General features: G+C 41.3%; 1 protein-coding gene and 1 long non-coding RNA gene across 2 annotated transcripts in view; one reads left to right on the plus strand and one right to left on the minus strand.

Moving 5' to 3' along the window:
* Positions 1-20,436, minus strand: part of vwa8 (von Willebrand factor A domain containing 8) — a 68,351-nt gene that overhangs the window by 12,099 nt on the left and 35,816 nt on the right. Inside the window, exons 26-37 of the mRNA XM_019259968.2 lie at positions 18,445-18,596; positions 16,587-16,695; positions 15,749-15,887; positions 14,942-15,129; positions 10,157-10,276; positions 8,937-9,001; positions 8,708-8,833; positions 8,505-8,599; positions 7,316-7,467; positions 6,520-6,721; positions 6,350-6,431; positions 5,279-5,483 (exon numbers count right to left, since the gene is read on the minus strand). Coding sequence (XP_019115513.1) covers positions 5,279-5,483; positions 6,350-6,431; positions 6,520-6,721; positions 7,316-7,467; positions 8,505-8,599; positions 8,708-8,833; positions 8,937-9,001; positions 10,157-10,276; positions 14,942-15,129; positions 15,749-15,887; positions 16,587-16,695; positions 18,445-18,596 — 1,635 coding nt within the window. The remainder of the gene's footprint in view (positions 1-5,278; positions 5,484-6,349; positions 6,432-6,519; positions 6,722-7,315; positions 7,468-8,504; positions 8,600-8,707; positions 8,834-8,936; positions 9,002-10,156; positions 10,277-14,941; positions 15,130-15,748; positions 15,888-16,586; positions 16,696-18,444; positions 18,597-20,436) is intronic.
* On the plus strand, positions 1,289-18,445 carry LOC109138742 (uncharacterized). Its single transcript, XR_002042010.2, has 3 exons — positions 1,289-1,301; positions 16,275-16,277; positions 18,310-18,445. It is a non-coding gene; the product is annotated as an uncharacterized LOC109138742 (long non-coding RNA).

Raw genomic sequence — 20,436 nt, forward strand, 5'->3', positions numbered from 1 at the left:
ACCATCAGTGCCAAAATCAGCATGCTGGCTCGCACACAGTGGCAGGGCGGCCGGCCAGAGTCTGGCACACATGAAGGAGTGAGAGAGGGTAGGTCAGTGGGAGACTAAGTGCATCCCATGCAGTTCAGCTCAATTCTTCCATACTGCTGGAATTTGAATGGTACTTTCAGGGGATAAGGTTTGTGTTTTCTGCCTGGTTTGTCGTGCTCTGTGCGGTTGGACAGAGTCTTATCTAGCAGGAGCAGCAGTCCAGCTGTGAGGGACTCCTCCTCTCTCTGCTGACACACTGTCCACACCTCAAACGGACATACGCAGTGACAGCTCAGGCTCTGTTCCCACATCTACATCAAGCTGCTATATCAGCAGAGCACTCTATATTCACTGCAGATTACGAGGGTCAGTTTGATATACACCATGTCAGATTAGCAGGGTGAGATAATACTCACTGTGGGAAGCATGATTCATCAGTTGAACACAATATGTTTTATTGCTCAAGCCAGTGTTTGGCAAACTTTTGACACTTTGCACCACCTCAGAAAATACTAGGCTCTCCAAGCACCACCCTTATGACACACATTAAATACAGACGAGCAGGCTAAGAATAGACAGCTTATGCAGGAAGCAGATTTATTCCTCATAAGAAGATTATTGAAGACTGTTGTTGAATGCTGAATGGAAGCAGTTTAAGAACCAGAGCTGGTTTAGTGGAAAAGGGGACGTCCTGATTTACACTAATTCTAATTCTAATATTTCCTGTTTAATGCCACGGTAACAGTGTTTTTAAATCATTCATTTACCTCTGCTTACTATCCTCAGTTCTCTGGACGTATATGTGCATAAACAGGACTACATAGCAGGCTGATACTGAAACAAAATATTACAGGAAATGCAAAACATTTAAAAAAAATGTAATAACATTTCACTAATCTCATAGTTTAAGTATTTATAATCATGTAGTAAACTGTTTTTAAATAAACTTAATTCATTAAATATATTGAATCTGTTTGGAACCTTATCCAGAGACACCAACCGAGTGTTCCCTGCTGCGTTCCATCTGTGGGGACACAGCTAAAGCAGATGTTGGTTTTAAATAGTGTGCACACACACACATACACACACACCAGATGTTGACTGCTGAAATTACAAATCTATGCATGAGCATGAGAAAAATGTTTACTGGCTATTATTTGCACAAAACAGTAGAGCATCCGTACTCTTCCATGCAGCTGCAAGCCAAAAGATTTGTTTATCATTGGAGCTTTCCGTTACTGTAGCGTCAGTGAAGATCTGTTTGTGTGTGTGTGTGTGTGTGTGTGTGTGTGTGTGTATCCGTGTGTAAAGATGAACCAATGTTAACCTCAGTAACCAGAGAGAGTTTGGTGCCATAGCTCTGTGTTGAGGTCAAGTGTCAGCGGTCACCACAGCTCGCCTCCACCATGTAACAGCTCTCTGATTACATGCATGTGTGTCTGTTTGTGTATGTCACACACCACATACAGCAAGACAACAGCAGCAGAACATGAGCTCTGCTGCACACATACCTGTCCCATGTTGGGAAACAAGTGTGTGCGTCTGATGCACGGGAATGTGGCTTCAAAGGCTTAGCTGTACCGGCTAGACATATCACCCACACTGAGTGTTTATGAATGTGGTCACGATGATCGCCTGATAAACGCCACACACACTCTTTTCCCCTGACAACACAGCAACACTTCCTCCTGACCCGTCTGTGCATCTGCTGAGCCCGCATGCTCATTCCAAGTGTCTCAGAAATCTGTTCACCGGAGAGGAGCGAGCAGGATTTCAGTTTCCTGAACACCGACTTGTTTCAGTAATCCACCCTTGTCATCACGCTGTATTTAGATAAAACTCTTGCTGGTGACAGCATAACCCATAATTGTGTCCTCATGCTGGTAATGGCCTCTATTCTGGCTCAGTCTCAACCGGTACAGGGGTGACTAATGCTCACTAATGCTCCACTCACAGTTTTAGAGAAATGATGAGTGATGCTTTACAACATGTGTCCATTTTGGGCTCTGGGTGGCTTTTAGAGCTGCCTGTCACTCCATTCAGGTTCCTGCTCTGGTTGTGAGAGAGCTATGAGGTATTTGGCCACTGCGGCTATAGGATGGTGTTTGTATGTGTGTGTATGTGTGTGTGTGACATTACAATATACCAGCAGAGATCCTGACAGCAGGACCTTCAGTACATCACGTAGGGTAAACATCATGTTCCCCTGGTGTCACTTTATTTGTCCGAGTCTGCACACATCCACCATGTCATTAGAGAAAAAAACAGAAACATGGCTCTGACTGATTATCTTTACATTATCTGGGAGAGCCCCTTGTTACTATGTCCAGTAACACTGAGGATATCGTCTAGAGAAAGAACTGGAACACAGTACATAGATCTATGTTGTCGTATATAGCATCATGTTTTCTTGCTCTAGCTGTTTATGTTTTAATGTCGACTTGCCTTGTATCACTTCTAATGTTGTAAATGAGAATTACTTCTCAACTAACTTATCTATGTGAAGTAAAAACACAATAATAAATGATGCTGTCCATAAATAACATGTAAATATCTGATTTAGGCTCTGATGTGCTCCTTGGTGGCCATTCATAAAATGATTTCTCAACACACTCATTTCTGGTTTGGGTGGTCTGCTGTTTTTCACAAACACACACTTCCAGTATTTAGTGAAAGCATGTGCAATCTACTAATCTACTTATATCTATGTTGCTGTTAGTAGTAAGCTAAAGATGACACCTTAACCCTGAGACAGAGATGCAGAAAGAATGGGGGAGTGTGGGCTTTTCATTTTCATGACTGTGGGAATCTATGTCTCTACCCCCCACCCCCTCCCTCTCCTTCTGTCTCTCTCTCTCATCTGCAGTCCACGCCTTGTCTTGTAGGATTAATAGCATCATAAATTTCTGATTCTCCCTTTAGATGCCTGAAGACACAGAATGATTTAGGAGTGCTGGTGTGTGTGTTTGTGTGCTTTTTTGGGAGTAAATGCACGCCCATGTGTGAACTTAGCTTGTGTTAGTATAAAAGCCTGTCTGTACATGAATGTTTGCGCAAGTGTGTCTACGCTGTGTTTTCATTTTGTGTGCAACAGTCTTCATTATGAATCCAATATGTGCTGTGTGTGTGTGGAGGTGTGTAAGACACTAAAATGTAGTAATTTGTACTTGGATTATGGTATTAAGTACATGATGTGGTAACAAGCCCTACTGTACAGTTAACATGTGTTATTTGCACAGTTCCAGAGGGTTACTGTTAACCACTGCTATTTGCAGTTGTGGAAGAAGGCTACAGGGCACGGCTGCACACAACTTGAACTTTGAAGGAGCAAGCAAACGTGTGTGTGTGTGTATGAGTGTAACTGATAAGCTAGTTTCAGTGGAGCAACGAAAAGGAAGGAAAAAGGTGGCGAATGGCTAACCGGAGCAATAGAGGACAAGAAATACCCTGACAATCTGAGGGTAAAACAATATGGGGGTAAAAACAACCTTTTATATAATTGAGTGTCAAGCTGAGCAATTGGAGATATAATACTGAAGTGCAATGGACATGGTTTTATTATGCTGGATACCTGCAAACACCTACTTGGCACCAGAAGCACCAGTGTGCAGAGACATGATGACTGAGGTCTCCGGTGTAAACTGATGATGTCAACAGTGCTGTAATGGAGCAATGTTGCACACTGACAGATGAGAGGAACTATTGACACAACATGTGACACACACACACACACACACACACACACACACATATATATATGATAATATATATATGATATATATATAATATATATATATAGAATATATATAATATAATATATAAGTGCAATATATATAAGTTGCAAATGAACACTTGTGTTCTTCATCTGATGGGACATTGTCATGAACACCTTCTTTAAACATCAAAGGATCAAGTACTTTCCAGGCCCAATTCCCTGCAATTCAAGGAGCCAACGCAGTCTCGCATGACACATGGATCAATGAATTACTGTTACAACAGTGAGAATGTTTATGAACACTATAAGGCTTTGCAGAAGCTCACAGTCAGAGAGACTCTTGAATGTGTGGACACTTTCAATGACCAATGTATGATTATTTTCAAAAACCTGTGGGAAGCACAATAAAATCTTGAAAATCTTTTTTGGTCCAACCATCAGTGTGACACTCGTAAAGAGTGTCATAAAAGTAAGTAATGCATACGTGCCATATGCAAACAGGTAGCTCGTATGGAGGTGAGGCACGTCAACACATCTCTGAGCACATACACAGAGAAACTTTTATGCAGGCATGTTTAAATACAGTAGTGCTACTGTTGTTTCCAGTGAGCTAACACAGAGCACAGGCACAGTCTGTGAGAGTCTGACCTACAGTGGACTCAAGGCGCCCCATCCAAGATGACCTAAGTAAGGGGGAATCTAGACCAGACAGAGACCTCATGTGAGAATTGCAGGTGTGCAGGTGTATAGGAGTCCATAGATTAATTAATTAATACTCAGTCAAAGTATTCATTCATAATGTTTGGCTCAGTTTGCATAATGTTTGGCTCAGTGGTCAGGTCTACATAAATTCTCTTGAAAATCTATATCTCTGGAGCCACAGCAACACAGAATGAGCATCAAGAAGTATAATGATGACCTCTGGTCTCTTTTTTCAGGAGGAAATGTAGAAAATGGTGAAGACTCATACAAATAGTGTGTTTTTATTTTACATTTATTCCTAAAAAAACTTAGTAATTAAATAGTTAATTTGTATTACTTATAAAAGATTCAACAAATCATCTTTGAGAGAAAACATCCTTATTACAAACCATGTGATGAATTCTCTCTCAGGCACAGATGTGCAGATAATACATCCTACATCTGGAATTTGACTGCCTGTGCTGTGTATGTGGGCACCTCAACAAAGATCTCTCAGTATGCGGGTCTGAATGTTCTGACCCCCACCAAAGGTCAGACCTATTGCATCATCAGCACAATACCCATCCATTCATACACACCCACCCTGGGTACAGTCGGGTCATAAATTCTGGGCCTGGAAACATTCTGGTTAGCATAAAATCAGGAATGTTTCAGCATCTAATGTATTCTAGCAAAGTGAGTAAAGTATGCGGAGTACGGAAACTTTTCACAGGAGATATTTTTAAAGTAGTACTGCCCCTCAGTGGTGCTGAAAGAAACTACAGGCTACAAGCATTTCAATTAATTTACCCAATCATTGAGGATATCCAAGAAAGACGCTGTCTTTGTTACCTGCACAGGTCTGCCATCCTCCGTCCCGATCATGTTCCTCCATTCCATCAGTGATCGCTGTAGGGTGTCCAATCCTGTCTCCCAGAGGCGGACGTACCCACCCATATCCACTGTGACCACACCTCCAGAACCCAGAGGAGCCATCAGCACATCGGACTCTGACACCTTGGACAGCCAGTTGGTGTAAGGCGACACCGTCATTGACCTGCCAATCACAAATGTGTACGGAAGTGTAAACAGTCACTTATAGAAGCCATCAAAAGAGATCATCAAGACTTCATGAGATTGAACTTTTCTTGAATGTGTGAATGTTGTCAGTCAAAACAAAGGTGGCAGGCTGTTTTCCGGCTCAACACGATGACTTTAGAACTACTTCTATTATTTCTTTGTGTTCATTGACTGGTATCTTCAGCACAAGCTGTCTCCACTGTCAGTCACTCAATGCTCTTGTTCCCTCATTTTGGTGCTTCCCTCACTGTTATGTGAGGAGCTCACAATGCTCCTGGTTATTTGACTTGACGCCGTTTGTACTCTCACACAGCGCAGGAAGTTCTTTGATCACTTAACAGGCTAAATTAACAAGTCATCAGTCTCTAAGTAATATGCATAATGTCAAATTTACAATAAAATTCAAATCACCTTTTCCTTCCACCTTTTTATTGTTTATTAAAAACTGAACCTGACTGACACATACAAATATTGTAACTGTATGACAGTGATTTTTATTTATTATGTTGCTTTGTTTGCAGTGTTTACCCTGATATAAAACTGTCTTAAGTGGTCAAAAAATACAATTACCAATTTAAGGAATTATTGTTTCTCAGTGTAAAGTCTGAATGATTTAGTGACATTTTATTCTTTGGTGATACATAAGAATTCAGTGACACAGAAAATTGTAGTTTAAAAGATTAATTTTGCCGGTTCATAAACTGGAAACAATTCTTTTGTACTTTTGTGTCATTGCAATGCTGTTTCTGACCACTAGCTGGTGCTTGAGCATGCAAAATGATGTTCTTGTTCTAAACGTAGTGCAGAGTGAGACGCGGTACGAAACAGACAAGTTGTTTTCACCTTGGAACTGGAATATATTTGACTTTCTTGGAGTTCAGGTCAGTCACCTCCAGGTACGCGGCTGTCATCGGAGGTGTGACATCTGAGTGACAAACAGGAAAACAAGACTTTACACATGGCACACATTCTCTTTGCTGTAAACAGAATTTCTCTTTCAGTTGAACTCTGACCTTTAGGGTAGACCTCCTTCAGGGGCACCTTGTTGGGTGGAAGGGCCCGTACCATCTGATTGGCTGAGAGCAGACTAACACAATTGTTCTGTTTTGGCGTGCTTGACCGAAGCCCACCTCTGAGGAACGCGTGAGCCCCGCTCTCCGTAGTCATCAGCGATAGGTCAACAGGCCTTTTAAAGCTGTACATCTCATTATGGGACTGGACGAAACAAGAAATCAAGAGGAAAAACATCATGCTTCCTGTGTACATCAAGCACACAGTGTAGATTCATATTAATATTAATATTCATCAGTTCAGCTCTAGCACCCACACTAGAGTACCTCATTCAACCCATGCTTTCATTGCTTTCATTCATGTTTTTTACCCATCTGATTTTGACAGCAGGGACATACTGAATGATTAACCACTCCACTGCATGATTAACAATGATATACATTCAAATGTACGCCTTTCTGAGTCTTTGATCCAAAATGCAGAAGACACCTACAGTCTGTGAATACAGGAAGAGAATATAAACTCTGCCCTTTAAATGCTGCTCTCTTAAATTATGGTGGAAAATAACTCTAACTAGAAGTTTGAACACTGGAAACATGTAATGTGATACTAGTGTATTGCAGACCAAACTTCTTATATTTTGTCTAGTCTTCTCATACTGGACACTTGGAATGGGCATGAAAACTCCACAGGGAAACATTGTGTAGTGCAGCTTTGATATTAAATTATAAGTTCAAACTTATGTTCCAAACATAACAATAACAAACAATATTTAACCATGTGGTCTCCTCATCTCACCACAAGGTCTGGAAAGCCCACGATGAGCTGCGCGAATGAGCCGCTGTCGGCCAGTATTCGGTTAGGTGAAACAATCTTTTGGTCCAGAGCAGCGCTGAGGTTCTCATTTGGTAGCTGGTCACACGACACCATCTCGGGTACAGACATCTCAGCTGGGATGGTTGAAGTGATGGAACAGAGAAAGAAACAGGAAAAGAAATGCTGAGATTACTTAATAAAGAGAAAGAAGAAAGAGACATGTCCTAGATATTAATGAGCTCACTGCAGAAACTCTATATTTCTTCTTTAGATCACTGTCCTCAGTGAGGTCCACTGAGATTTTACAGTGACTTGTGACCTCGGAGGTAGAGCGGGTCGTCCACAGATGATCGGCAGTTCGATCCCTGGTTCGATCCATCGGTGTGTAAATGTGTATGAATGGTTAGCTCCTCAAACTGATGAGCAGTTGGCACCTTGCATGGCAGCCAATGCCATCAGTGTATGAATGTGTGATGGTGAACTTATTCAGTCTAGATTGTTGGACATTACTCATGACGTCACATTTTGTTCTCACTAAATGGGACATGGAATGGGATATTGACTGAAACACGCTTGTTATTTTTGATTTGACTGAAGGCCAGCTGACAGGTGAGAGAGCTTGTCAAGACAGACATATGACTGCATATGGTGCTGGGTCCCAACATTTTTCCTTAAGGGACACTTTCTGTCACGGAGTAAACTGATGACCCCTGACTACGTAACATATTATATCATATTTTATGAATATGTCTCCATGTCAACATATATACATCATACATACTTAACTTATTTTATGACTAATTTAGTCATTTTTTCTCATTGATCTTTGAGCTGAGCTGAGTTTTCTTAACTGCATATCTTTCTAAAGCAGGATGCTGTCCACAGAGTGAAGGCTCTGTGGATATACTCTGTGAATTGAACTCAGAAGTGAACAAATGCTGAGATATTGGCCTGTTTTATATTTTTTATAAAACGTTTTGTTCTACCCCTTAAAATAAAGAGCACCTTGCAACCTCTTGTGGAGATTTGGAACCCCAGGCTAGGAACCAGTGGCCTACAGTGCCAGTGTGTTTCTTAGTGTGTCCATCAGTTTAGTCTGGATTAGACATAAAAGCCTTGTTAACCTTTGTTCAGAGCTGCAAGATGTCCTTCATTATATCATTATATATACCTGTACTGATTCTGTGCTCCTCGCTGATGCTGTGTAGCTGACACACTCCAGAGTCTTCAGCTGTCATATGCATGGGCTTGGTCAGCAGGAACTTCCTATTCAGGGGGCACATACAGTATATTGCATTATAACTGATTCAAACCTCAATATTCTCAGAGAAGAGAAGAGAATCTCAGGGAGATTTGTGTCTGATTGTTACTCACCTGTTGGTTTTAGTCTCCAGCAGTAGCCAGCGGTCCTCTGCCACAAGGAAAACAGACTTCAGGTTGATAGGAAGGGAGATGGAGTGAACCTGGCCCTCCAGCACATCCAGCACCTCCAGCTGGTTGCTGCACACACAAGCACACAGATCAGCAATTAATACATCACATGACTAAGACTTTGCTGTTTAACAGTACTGTGGCTGATGTCGTTTAGACCAGGACAACTTACCCATCCTCCTTATAGAAGAGGAGCCAGTTTTTGTGGGCAAAGTCGTGACACATTTTATGACCTCCCTGAAAATACACACAACACATTAAAGCAACATTATGTAACTTTTCTGCTTATTTTCTATAAAATAACTAATTTTAAATCCTGTTGATGCTGAGGACTGACTTGTAATCAGGTGAATGGTGTCTCTGTAACTTTGGGCTCTGGGTACGATCACCTGTGATAAGTATATATCTTAACTTTACGGCACTAAGTCACACACCACCAACTATTTGACTGATTTTGGTGAAACTGGATCATATTTTATGGAGAAAATGTTTTCTGGTTTTCCCTCTGATGTCCTCTGGCTGCTCCGCCTCAACTCTCTGTGACTTACAGAGTTTATGATGGACAGTGAAGTAAACTGCTGACAGCTGTAGCTGCTGTTAGCCAATGTTAGCTCGGTTTGTTAGCTGCTGTTAGCTAATGTTAGCTCAGTTTGTTAGCCAAGCTGCCCAGACTGGGGGAGTGTTGGTGTTTGTACAACAGGTGTTTTGGACCACTGGGAAGAAGAATGCTGACGGGAGCAGAGCTAGAGCTGGGCAAGCGGGCACCGTAACCGGGCTCAGCAGCCTCTATTGACATAGCTAATGGAGAAGCTGAAGTTAAAGGAGGACGCTAAGAAGAGAGAAGGAGAGAGTGAGCGAGCAAGAAGCTGCCGGACAAGAGTAAATGTGGGACTGACTTTTAGTGGTTGGTGAGAGCTTGGTGAAATAAAAGGCTGAAAGACAGACACCGAACTGGGCTGACTGCTGTTGGACTAGTCAGTAATATTAGCTGCTGCTGGGTCTGCTGTTGGTGAGCTGGTTGATGATTGGCTGTTAGCAAAGTTGTCGACTCGCCAGTCTTTGATCATAAGTAATGTAATCAGAACAAATACTCGAGTACAACTGAACATATTTACCACAGTGAAACTAGGAGGCTCTAAACGACAGTGTTGCTTTAACTTCAGACATTGCTTTGGAATGATTTGTTCAGTAATCATTCTTCACTCTTTGAAGTGTAATCTGTATGCTCCCTTTTAAACACATTCTGCTCAGGATAATACATTCAAATTCATCACCAAAGACAAATACAGAAAGTATATTTGTCAATTAGTCCTTACGCGAACCTGGAGAAGAAATACATGACATAAATGAATAGTAGAGATGATTCTGTGTGGAGACACTGAAACCTCTGACCTGTTGTTCCTTACTGCTCCACCAATTTGAGGCTCTGGTGGTGGGCTCCTTACTCTCTGGAGACAACATGAGCCTCCGCACGGCGCCGGTTACCATGTCCAAATGGAGAACTGTGTTACTCTGGCAGAGAGAACAATTTACAGACAGTCAGGCAGACAGTGGAATGAAAATGACAGACTAGATTCAGAACTAAAGGCTATAATACAGATAAAAGGAAACAAATGACTGAACTGACTTAATACAATAAACAGTGAACCACAAGTGATGCTGCCTGTGTCTTTCCGAGTTTAATCACGTGTGCTTTTACACCACTTTCTTTAGACAGTTGTAGTACAACATGGTCAACTACTAGTCAATGACTACAGTAACAATTTCTGCATTGTGTTTTTTCATTCTTTATAGCACTGCTAGAGCTACATGTCAGATCATATCAGAGCCACAGTTCTTTTTTTAAACATCTCTGTGGCCTGTGGACATTTCCTTATTGTTTGATCTTCAGTCAGTGAGTTGTACTGGTGCTCTTGATGCAGTCTGTTCATTACACTTCTATACATTAAGACCAGGTATAGCCAGATCTGTGTAATGGTACAAATCTCAAACAGAGACAAGGAACAAGAGATGTTTCTGTAATATCATCACTTTCTGATTTGATCGATTTTGAGTGGTGTGTAATATAAATCAAACAGAAACTATTACAGATCCATAAAGAAGAACGAAGAGACGAGCTGTGGTATAAGCCAAAAGTCAGAAATGATGTGCAAATCTCCAAACATGCCTTAAGGATATAAAAAATTGGATGACCTACAATTTTCTGATGTTAAATTCAGACAAAACTGAAGTTCTTGTAATTGGACCCAAACAGCTCAGGAACTCTCTTCCTAGAGACCTAATTACTTTAGATGGGATCACCCTGGCCTCCAGCTCCACTGTAAAGAATCTTGGAGTTGTTTTTGATCAGGATTTGTCCTTTAACGTCCACATAAAACAAATTTTGAGGACTGCATTCTTCCACTTACGTAACATCGCTAAAATCAGACGCATTGAGCGGATGCAGAAAAACTAGTCCACGCATTTGTTACTTCAAGGCTGGACTATTGTAACTCTTTGTTATCAGGCTGCTCTAATAAGTCTCTTAGGACTTTGCAGTTAATTCAGAATGCTGCTGCACGTGTTCTGACAGGAACCAAGATCAGAGATCACATCTCTCCCATTTTGGCTTCCTTGCATTGGCTACCTATTAAATCTAGAATAGAATTTAAAATTCTTCTCCTTACTTACAAATCTCTTCATGGTCAGGCACCATCATATCTAAAAGAGCTCATAATACCTTACTACCCCTCTAGAACACTGCGCTCTCAGGATGCTGGGTTCCTTGTGGTTCCTATAGTCTCCAAAAGTAGATTGGGAGCCAGAGCTTTCAGCTATCAGGCTCCTCTTCTGTGGAACAAACTACCATTCTGGGTTCGGGAGGCAGACATGGTCAACACTTTTAAGAATAGACTTAAGACTTTCCTTTTTGATAAAGCTTATAGTTAGGCCTGGCTCAGGTCATCCCTCCTCCCCTGTCCGCCCTGGGAGAGGGATCCCTCCTCTGTGGCTTTTCCTGAGGTTTCTTCCACCTTTTTTCCCTGTTAAAGGTTTTTTGTGGGCAAGTTTTTCCTCACTCGAACCGAGGGTCTAAGGACAGAGGGTGTCACTCCCTGTACAGATTGTAAAGCCCTCTGAGGAAAATGTACTTTGTGACTTTGGGCTATACAAATAAAATTTGATTTGATTTGATTTGATTTGAAATCATGGAAGATTAGCACAAAGAACCTTATATAACATTTAATTCAAAACCAGGGCAGCGGCCACTCTTTGCCAAGTTAAGAAGTGGTACCCCACAACTGTATTCCTGAAGAGCAGTGTTTATGTGTTTTCTATGATCTTGGTGTTGTTAAGGATGAATCTGTTCTCCTGATCTGTTCTCCTGCCCGTGCACAGTGACTAGAGGAAAGTCATTATTTTGGTTGTCCGAAGGTGATGTGTTCAGTTGGCTGTTAAATCAGTAGATCTTTGTCTCTGTATCCACCACAATAAGAGGTTTCTGTCATAGAAACTGAATGTTATGATGTTATGATTTGGCCATCATGGCTTCTGTTGTTGCTCTCTGTCCAGTGTCTTGTTAGCTCATATGGACTGGACACCACATGGAGCAGAACTCATATAGCATTTATACTACTATTACAAATTGGACTTGAAGTACGTCACATGCCTTGTATGCTATACACATTGCTCCACCACCACAAGCAGAGGGTGCTCTTCTCCAGGTGGAGTCCCTGAGATCTGAGTGATCAAGTTCATTCAGTTCAATTTAGATAGACATATTGTCTGTGTGTGCCTCTGTGTTTGTGTGCCGTCTACAGTTATATCAGATGAGCAGTAATGCACTGTGTGTGTGGTGTGTATTGGGTGAACTGTGCAAAAGGCTTTCGTTTGTGACGCACTAGGCTTCATCTTCAATTGAGTTTTATGAGAAGGAGCCACAGGGGAGCTGGCCTCGGCCCTGGCTGCCCCGCTTCACACTAATGGTTTCCTTATGGCCTTCCATTCCTGACATACACTACTGTACTGAGGACTGGTCGAGCTATTCAGAGGAGGCAAACCCCATTTCCTGATTCTAAACATATACTGCCTGTGGAGGGAGTGTGTTCATGTGTGAGCACATGTGTGTGTCTGCATGTGTCTTCTGACACTTTCACTCAGGTTGTGTGTGTATGAGATTGTTTTTGCATGTCCTTGAACGTAGCATTATTATTTTTGTGCATGCTTTTCCTGAGCCTTATATATACGTACATGTGCATTTATGTATGAATGCTTACTTATGTATATGTATTGTACATACGTGTATGTATGTGTATATGATGGTTCCCCTGATTTCCCTGGAAGGACAATGACCTGTGGATGAACTTTATGTTGTCTGGACCTCTTCATTTTTAGACAGACGTAACATGATCCATCACAGTGGTATTTTTAGAAGTCCTCCTCTTGCCTAATATGCACCAGCTGTACAAGTGTTCTGGTTGGAGAAAAAGCTAACACACATTGTTCTTGTCTTACGCTCTGCTGTCATAGACCAGGGTCTTATGGGGTAAAAGAGGCTCAACAGCAAACAACCACTAACCACCAGCCATTTTAAGAAGTTCTAACAGACTAGTGCATAGCTATTTTAAATCTGTCAGGAATCTGTGGTTGTCCTCCAAAACAAAGTCTGAATACCGGTGTTGCGTAAGTGTCACGTTATACATTATACTGGTCAGTAAACAAGGACATCAGACCAACGGAGACTGGACTAGAATATATTTGTGAACACTGGCAGTGTGTGTGTGTGTACAGGTGTGTTATGGCACATCATTTACATATGATTCCACAATCTTCTTACACAGTGTTTGACTGTATTTACACTATTTAAGTGTTCTCTATGAGAAAAGCTAACGATGCCCACCATCACACCACCTCCACCTCACTATAAAGCCACAACCATCTGTTCTTCTCAGTATCTTCACTGTTTTATCTCCAGTTCTCTGTCTCACAGGGTCTCTGTGATGTTTTTGACCACTGGTGGCGCTGTAGAGCAATGTTGTTTTGCTGTAGCATGTTCTTGTTCACACGACATCTATACATGGGGATGGAGATGCACGTTTATGTCAGCTGCAGAGGGCAGTCATAGTTAGTGGCAGTACTGTACTGTCAGAGGTACAAAGCCCATTAACAGAGGAGAAGAAGAAGAATGCAAACCAATGTAAACCATACAGGTTTCAAACCAGCTGAGTTTTGTACAGCCATACATACTAATTAAACACATTAGTTTTAAAGGTGTTAACACATTGGTTTGCACTGTATAAAGAGAATTATCTTACTAGTGTAAATGTTGGACCTCATGCAGGAAGTGATGTACAAACAAGGCCTCCTTATTTTGTTAGTGTCCACTGATTTCTGGGATTCACTAATGTTTTCTTATTTTTGCTTAAATCTGAGAGACATGTTGAGACATTTTAATGATCAGATTATTACATTTGTGGACTAAAGAAACGCTATTGATGATCATAAATTGAATTGCATGTGTTCAGCTTCTGAATGTCTTTCATACTGCTCTTTGATGCTTTGGCCATCCAGTTCTTACACAGAAAACGTGAAAATGTTTCCAGTGATTGCACAGACCTATCTGATGAGGCTGATGAGTTGCTGCTGAGCTGTTTTACCAAGAGGACTGATTAATGCTCTGGAAACACATGCTGGTCAAATCCCATGTTTCCAAACTTGTCTATCCATCTACCAAACGTAAGAGAGGTTTAAGAGATGTTGCTGCATGAGGTCCATTGTCACATGGTTAGGAATCTTGACTGCTACAGCAAAGCGGTTGACAATGTCATGGCAAAGACTTACAAGTAGCCCGTCTCCAGCTCCAGCTCTCCATGGTGTTTGCAAGTCAAATGGGGGTGCTACTGAGATAGCTGAGCATAGAGTCATGACCCCTGACACACTTCCCACAGTCCCCTTAAGCTGAATTTTAAATGGGCAGTAACTACAGCTACTATGAAAGAATTCACACCATGGAAACTCCACAGGGTCCCTTTAATATGATCAATATCCTGTTCAGTGAGTCTACTGGGAGACAGCAACGTTTTCCCATAGGCATTAAAAGAAAAAAAATGTAAAAATGAAATCTTAAGTAATCTAATCAGTGTGATCATGTCATCATACAAGCTTGTTTTTGTGTATGTGTGTGTCTGAGTGTGTGCCAACCTGCTCCTCGTGCAGCACCACCTGTCCATCCAGAGGACTCCCAAGTGGAGCAACAGTGACAAAGGGCTGCCAGACGCCGCTGATGGTCCGGGGGAAGACGTCGTAAAGCTCCATGCAGTGAATGATCTCCCCACGCTCCTTCATTGAGTACAATGACACTGGGTTACATGTAGCCACGTACAGAATATCTGCAAGACAAAAACAGAGGGACTGCAATTATTTTTCTGTGATGTATGTCTGTGATGTTCTGCCATAGCTCGCAGCAATCCCATAGAGATTCCATGAGAGATAGTTGAACTGGCAGGTCTGGTTGGACAATTACCGTCATATATTCTGTTTCCTATAGCTCCTTTGTGACATTTTAGATATTAAATGTTAATTTTTGTCCTAAGTGTATACTAAAGAAAATATATTTATGGTTGAGAGTAACTGGATTCAGATCACACAGCTACTGTAGGTGCAGAATAGACCTTCCTGTCAAGCTGACACTACGCAAGAAACTCCACTGTCATCCCCTTCTGAGCTGGAGAGGTTGTTGAGTGACTGCTCCGTCATATAGAACTTCAGCTGTTAATTCACTTTTAGGCTCACAGTTATAGAATTTAGAGAGATATCATCTATTTTATTCTACTCATTCCTTGTTATAATATATATCATATATGACATATTGTTTCCCGTCTCTCTCTCTTTCTTTGTTATATACTTCATCCACTGTGTCCTCTAATATACCCGTAAATGACCACGGAAGCTGAGACCTGAGAATGTATCCTGTAACAGTACGGATGATGTTTCTGTGTGAGTGTATACCATCTTTGGTGGTGACATCACAGATGATGTTGACTTCATTCATGGGAATTTGCCAGTGGGCTTTCTCTTCGCTGAAACTCAACGCCCTGCTTTCCTGTCTGTTGCAGGGGTAACCCTGAACACGTAGAAACACGGGACCCTGAAAACACAAGACACACTGTTGTATGGAGGAGTGCGCACACACAAATGCACACAGAGTATGAAAACAACGCTGATGTTTAGCGTTTATGGTTGAGAGTAGCTAGATTCAGATCACACAGCTACTGCAGGTGCAGAATGGACTTTCCTGCCGAGCTGACACGACGCACAAAACCCCACTGTCGTCTCCTTCTGGAGAGATTGTTGACCGGCTGCTCCTTTGTACAGAGCAGCAGCTGTGGTCAGTTTTAAGCTACACTCAGTGTCAGTTACAATCAATCTCAATGGTGACAAGTTCTCACCATGGACAAAAATCAACATTTCCATAGAAACTTCTCAAAGCGCTCCTGCAGCATAATCCACTTCTGTGTGCTGCATCCACGATTAGTATGTAAACAGACATACTCTGCAACAATACAGCAAATACACAACCTCCAGCAGAGCTTCCATGCATGAAGGAACATAAGCGCCTAATAAAGACGCAGTGTATTATAGCATCATGCTGTTTAAACTGACTTTTAGATTCAAATAAATGTCAATATAATTCAACCACAGCCATGTTTAAACCTATAGTGAGGTAGTTCTAGATGGACTATCACATTACTATTACTAAGTTCTGATCCTCAATCAATTTAGACCACACATGTTGTACATGCTGCTAGTAAACCTTCAAAATAATGCATTTCCCTTGTGTGTTTACCTTGATGTCTATGTGGTGTGTCTCAGTGGGACAAAGCAGTTTACGGCGAGCGTTGCCACCTTGGTTTGTTGTCCAGTACCCTGTCATCTTGACCTCTGGCAGGGGCAACCTAAAGATTGAAGGTCACATGGTGACAACTGCCTTTACATTGTAAATTCCTTCACTCCTGAAGAGTGAAATAGTTGTGACTAACAATGCAAATAAATGTCATCTGCATTTGTGCGTTTGTGCTTTTGATATGTTGATGTGTTCCAGCACAGATGTGTTGTATCCCCAGCTAAAGTAAAATTAAATCATCTAATGAGGGTCTCACCATAAAATGACTTCACATGGAAGGTGTGATCTGCTGTGAGTAGCATTCCATGATGACAAAAAGCTTTAATTTGATCCCACCTCTCTAGAGAGGGTAAAGAGTGTGAGTGTGTGTCTGAGTGCCTGCTCAGCTTGTTGTGTCTGGCCAGATGTTTACTGCTCTTCCTGTGAATCATAGCTGGATTGTGGCCACAGTCTTATTGACTGCAGGTGGGACGAAAGATGCAACAAAACAGATTTTCAAATGGGGATAAATGGGTTGGGGGAGGGACAGTCCTCTAACCATAAATATTTCTATTAATGGAAGAGCGATGAGGTACATAAGAGAGACTCCATGTCCAAAATTGGAAATCAAGAGACAAACTATTTGCTTTTATGTACATGAGATGTTGTGGCATATAAACTGTTCAAGATGAGCTTTAAATCACAAAAACACAGATTCCAAAACCTACAAAAGATCCTCTGAGCTCAGATGATGTAAGCAGAGACATAATGAACAGTTAGTTCTACTGTATAACTGTTGAAGGAAAATACTTGTTTCTGCCCTGCTCTGTTCTGTTCTCAAGATATGACTTGAGAAATTTATAAAACAGAATTTACGAATGGTACAGGTCAAAATAAAACCACAGGAGACAGAAGAAACAAATATTTTCCTTTATTTAAAAGACACAGCTGTACATAATGAGGCAGTGTAGTGGATATTAGAATCTTATCTTTCCTTATAGGAAAGGTGAGGTAATGTGAATGATCTAAACAGCCATTAATGTAACACTTCAGGAAGCAGTGAGGAGACTTCATGGAAGCCTCAAAGTTCCATCTAGTCTGAAACCAGTCATCGGGCCAAAGACAACATGAGCCGATTTCAAGCATTTCAGGATTTCATTTTAAAAGTTACAAACACTCTAAAATCAGAAAGTGATCAACAGATAATCTGTCAACGTGGGGGTTCCAAAAGGGTTCTCCACAGAAAGAGTTCTACCTATAGCCTCTGAGCTGTGAAAACGTTTCTGCTGATTAGCTTCTGGGAAGGTTCTTTTAAATAAAATAAAATAATATAAGAGTGAAGACACTCAGAGAAACAATTTTGGAGGGTGAAAAATCTATATTAATGATCTGTTTTGTTAGCTTTCATTTCTAAAACAGAAATAGTAATGTTTGTGAATTTTTTAGATTTTTCAGTTCCATAAAAGAATAAAAAACATCAATACATCTGAACTGTAATTCAATGCAAAATCAATCTTCCCATTGTCTTTTAAGGTAATTTGAAAAAAACAGATGATCGCTGTTATACAAAGCAGGTTATGGTTACTTAGCCGTTCATATATTCCAGTCGGCCTGCTCTAAAAGCTCTTGCTGTATTTGGGTCCACTCAGTTATTATTAAAAGTGAAAATAGACTGAGTGAACTTTAGCCTAGCTGTGGTGACCCACGTTGAGTATTCTACTAGTACTCTAACCCTTTTCCGACAGGTCTGTGCATTAGACAGGTACTGATGTGCCTTTAGTGTGTGTGTTTGTGTGTGTTATCCTAGCTCCTGATGCCTTACTCCTTAGCCAGTTTGACAGAGCTGGGCTTGGCTCCAATGGGAATCCCGTGCTTGTGCAGCGCTTCGATCAGAACCTCTCGCATGTCTTTGTTGTATGAGTCGAAGTCGAAGACATTTCGCACCACGTTCGCCAAACCTTCGTCAGGGAATTTCTGTTGGGAGGCAAAGTGGAATAGAAGATGAGGGAGGAAGGGGCGAGGGAAAGGGGAGAGAAGATGAAGTAAGAGAGTGAGGAAAGATGGAAGTAGTAGGAAGACAAGAAAGAGAGACCAGGGACAGAGCAAGAGAAAGGGGGAGAAGCGAAAGTGAAAAGTATGGAGGGAGTTAGAAAGAAGAATGACAGAGGGGATAGTGAGAGGAATGAAAGAGAGAAGAAGAAAGGGTAATAGAGCAGAGAGGGTGAAGAAGAAGGAGAAAGATGAAGAATATTTTTAAAAAATGCAGCAGGGACAGGTAACTGATTTCTAGACGCTAACCACAAAACTGATGCTGCTTCTGTGATATAATTAATATAATTACAGAGATAGGCTACAAGTTATATTACCTCAATCCATTTTCTCATTGTACAGTGATTGCAGTGAGACTTTGGTAAATATGCAATAAAGGCAGAGAAACAGAGGACAGAGGGAGATAATATAAGCAAAAACAGAAAGAAACTACATCAGTCAAGAAATCTGAATGGCTAAAATGTTGGGAAACATAATCCAGATCATTGTGGGAGAGATTCCTGATCAGACAGACGTCAGTACATTTAGTTTTTTTTGCACACATCTGACATGGACACATGCTTCCTTCAGCATCACCTTTAACAGACAGACGAGTCCATTTCTTTACTGCAAACTGAATGGTTACCTGGGTAACCACAGTTCTCTGAAAACAGAAGGAGGTATCTCACAACCAATCATGCACACTGCAATACTGCCACAGACAAATCAGCACAGCAACTCCCCATGAGTTGAACTCACAGTCAGGACTGAGTGTGCCAGTGAAGACCTCCTAATGGTAAAACCAAATAAATGTTTGTGGTATGGACATCTATCAGCACAAATGTCACCCACAGAAATGTCCCTGAACAGGGAAAAGGATGTGTGCACAGACAATGCATGATGTCAGTGCCAGCAATAGGATAGTTTTGAAAGAGAGCCGCACTTAATGGGCTCAAATGGCAACACTCAGAGTGCCTCCAAATGAAGCAAGTTCCATGAAGTTCCATGTCTACACACAGGCCTCAGCCAGTGGACTCCCTTTACAAACCTTCTTATCAGAGAATGCTGCCCAAACAGCACACTCCCAAAAACCACTGCAGGCTGAAATTGTGGAAAAATAAACTTTAATTGTGGAAAAGCTTTACTATTCTCCACTAAATGCTGCAGGAGTCATAATACATCTGGAACAAAACCTAAGACAAGACAATGACTCAGCCTCATGGCCTCACACCATCTCTCAAATACGTGCCACAACAAATGTGTAGACAGTATCCTCGCGCTTTGACAAGTCTCATTCAACATACTAGGAAACATTAGCATGGAGAAACCCTCTTCATTCCACTAACATCAACATTGTATGTCAAGATGTAGTGAGGAGACGCACCATTGGAAATGCTGCATCCTTAACAACCCAGGCCATAAACACTGTTTGGCATGCTCTGTGATTATATCTGAACGTAAGTAGCAGATGTAGCTGAATGTGTGTATAAAACACAATGCTTGGAATGACTTAAGAGCCCTGGACTATGGGGCATTGTTAGGGTCATAATTGCACTTTCAGACCTATATATTACAATGCATTTACACTGTTAGGCCTTTTAATTGCTGAACAATCAAGAACAGCCTCATTCCAACTGGTTACAACTAGAACATGGATTGAATTCAAAGAGCACTGGGCACTATTGATCTGATTCCCATTTACCACAAAAGCACAATCATGACCAAATGTGAAATGGTAATTAAGCTCTACACTGGCTATTGCCTCAAAGTTTGACTAAATTATCCT

Source organism: Larimichthys crocea, unplaced genomic scaffold, assembly GCF_000972845.2.
Source record: "Larimichthys crocea isolate SSNF unplaced genomic scaffold, L_crocea_2.0 scaffold173, whole genome shotgun sequence".
Classification (NCBI taxonomy): Eukaryota; Metazoa; Chordata; class Actinopteri; family Sciaenidae; genus Larimichthys; species Larimichthys crocea.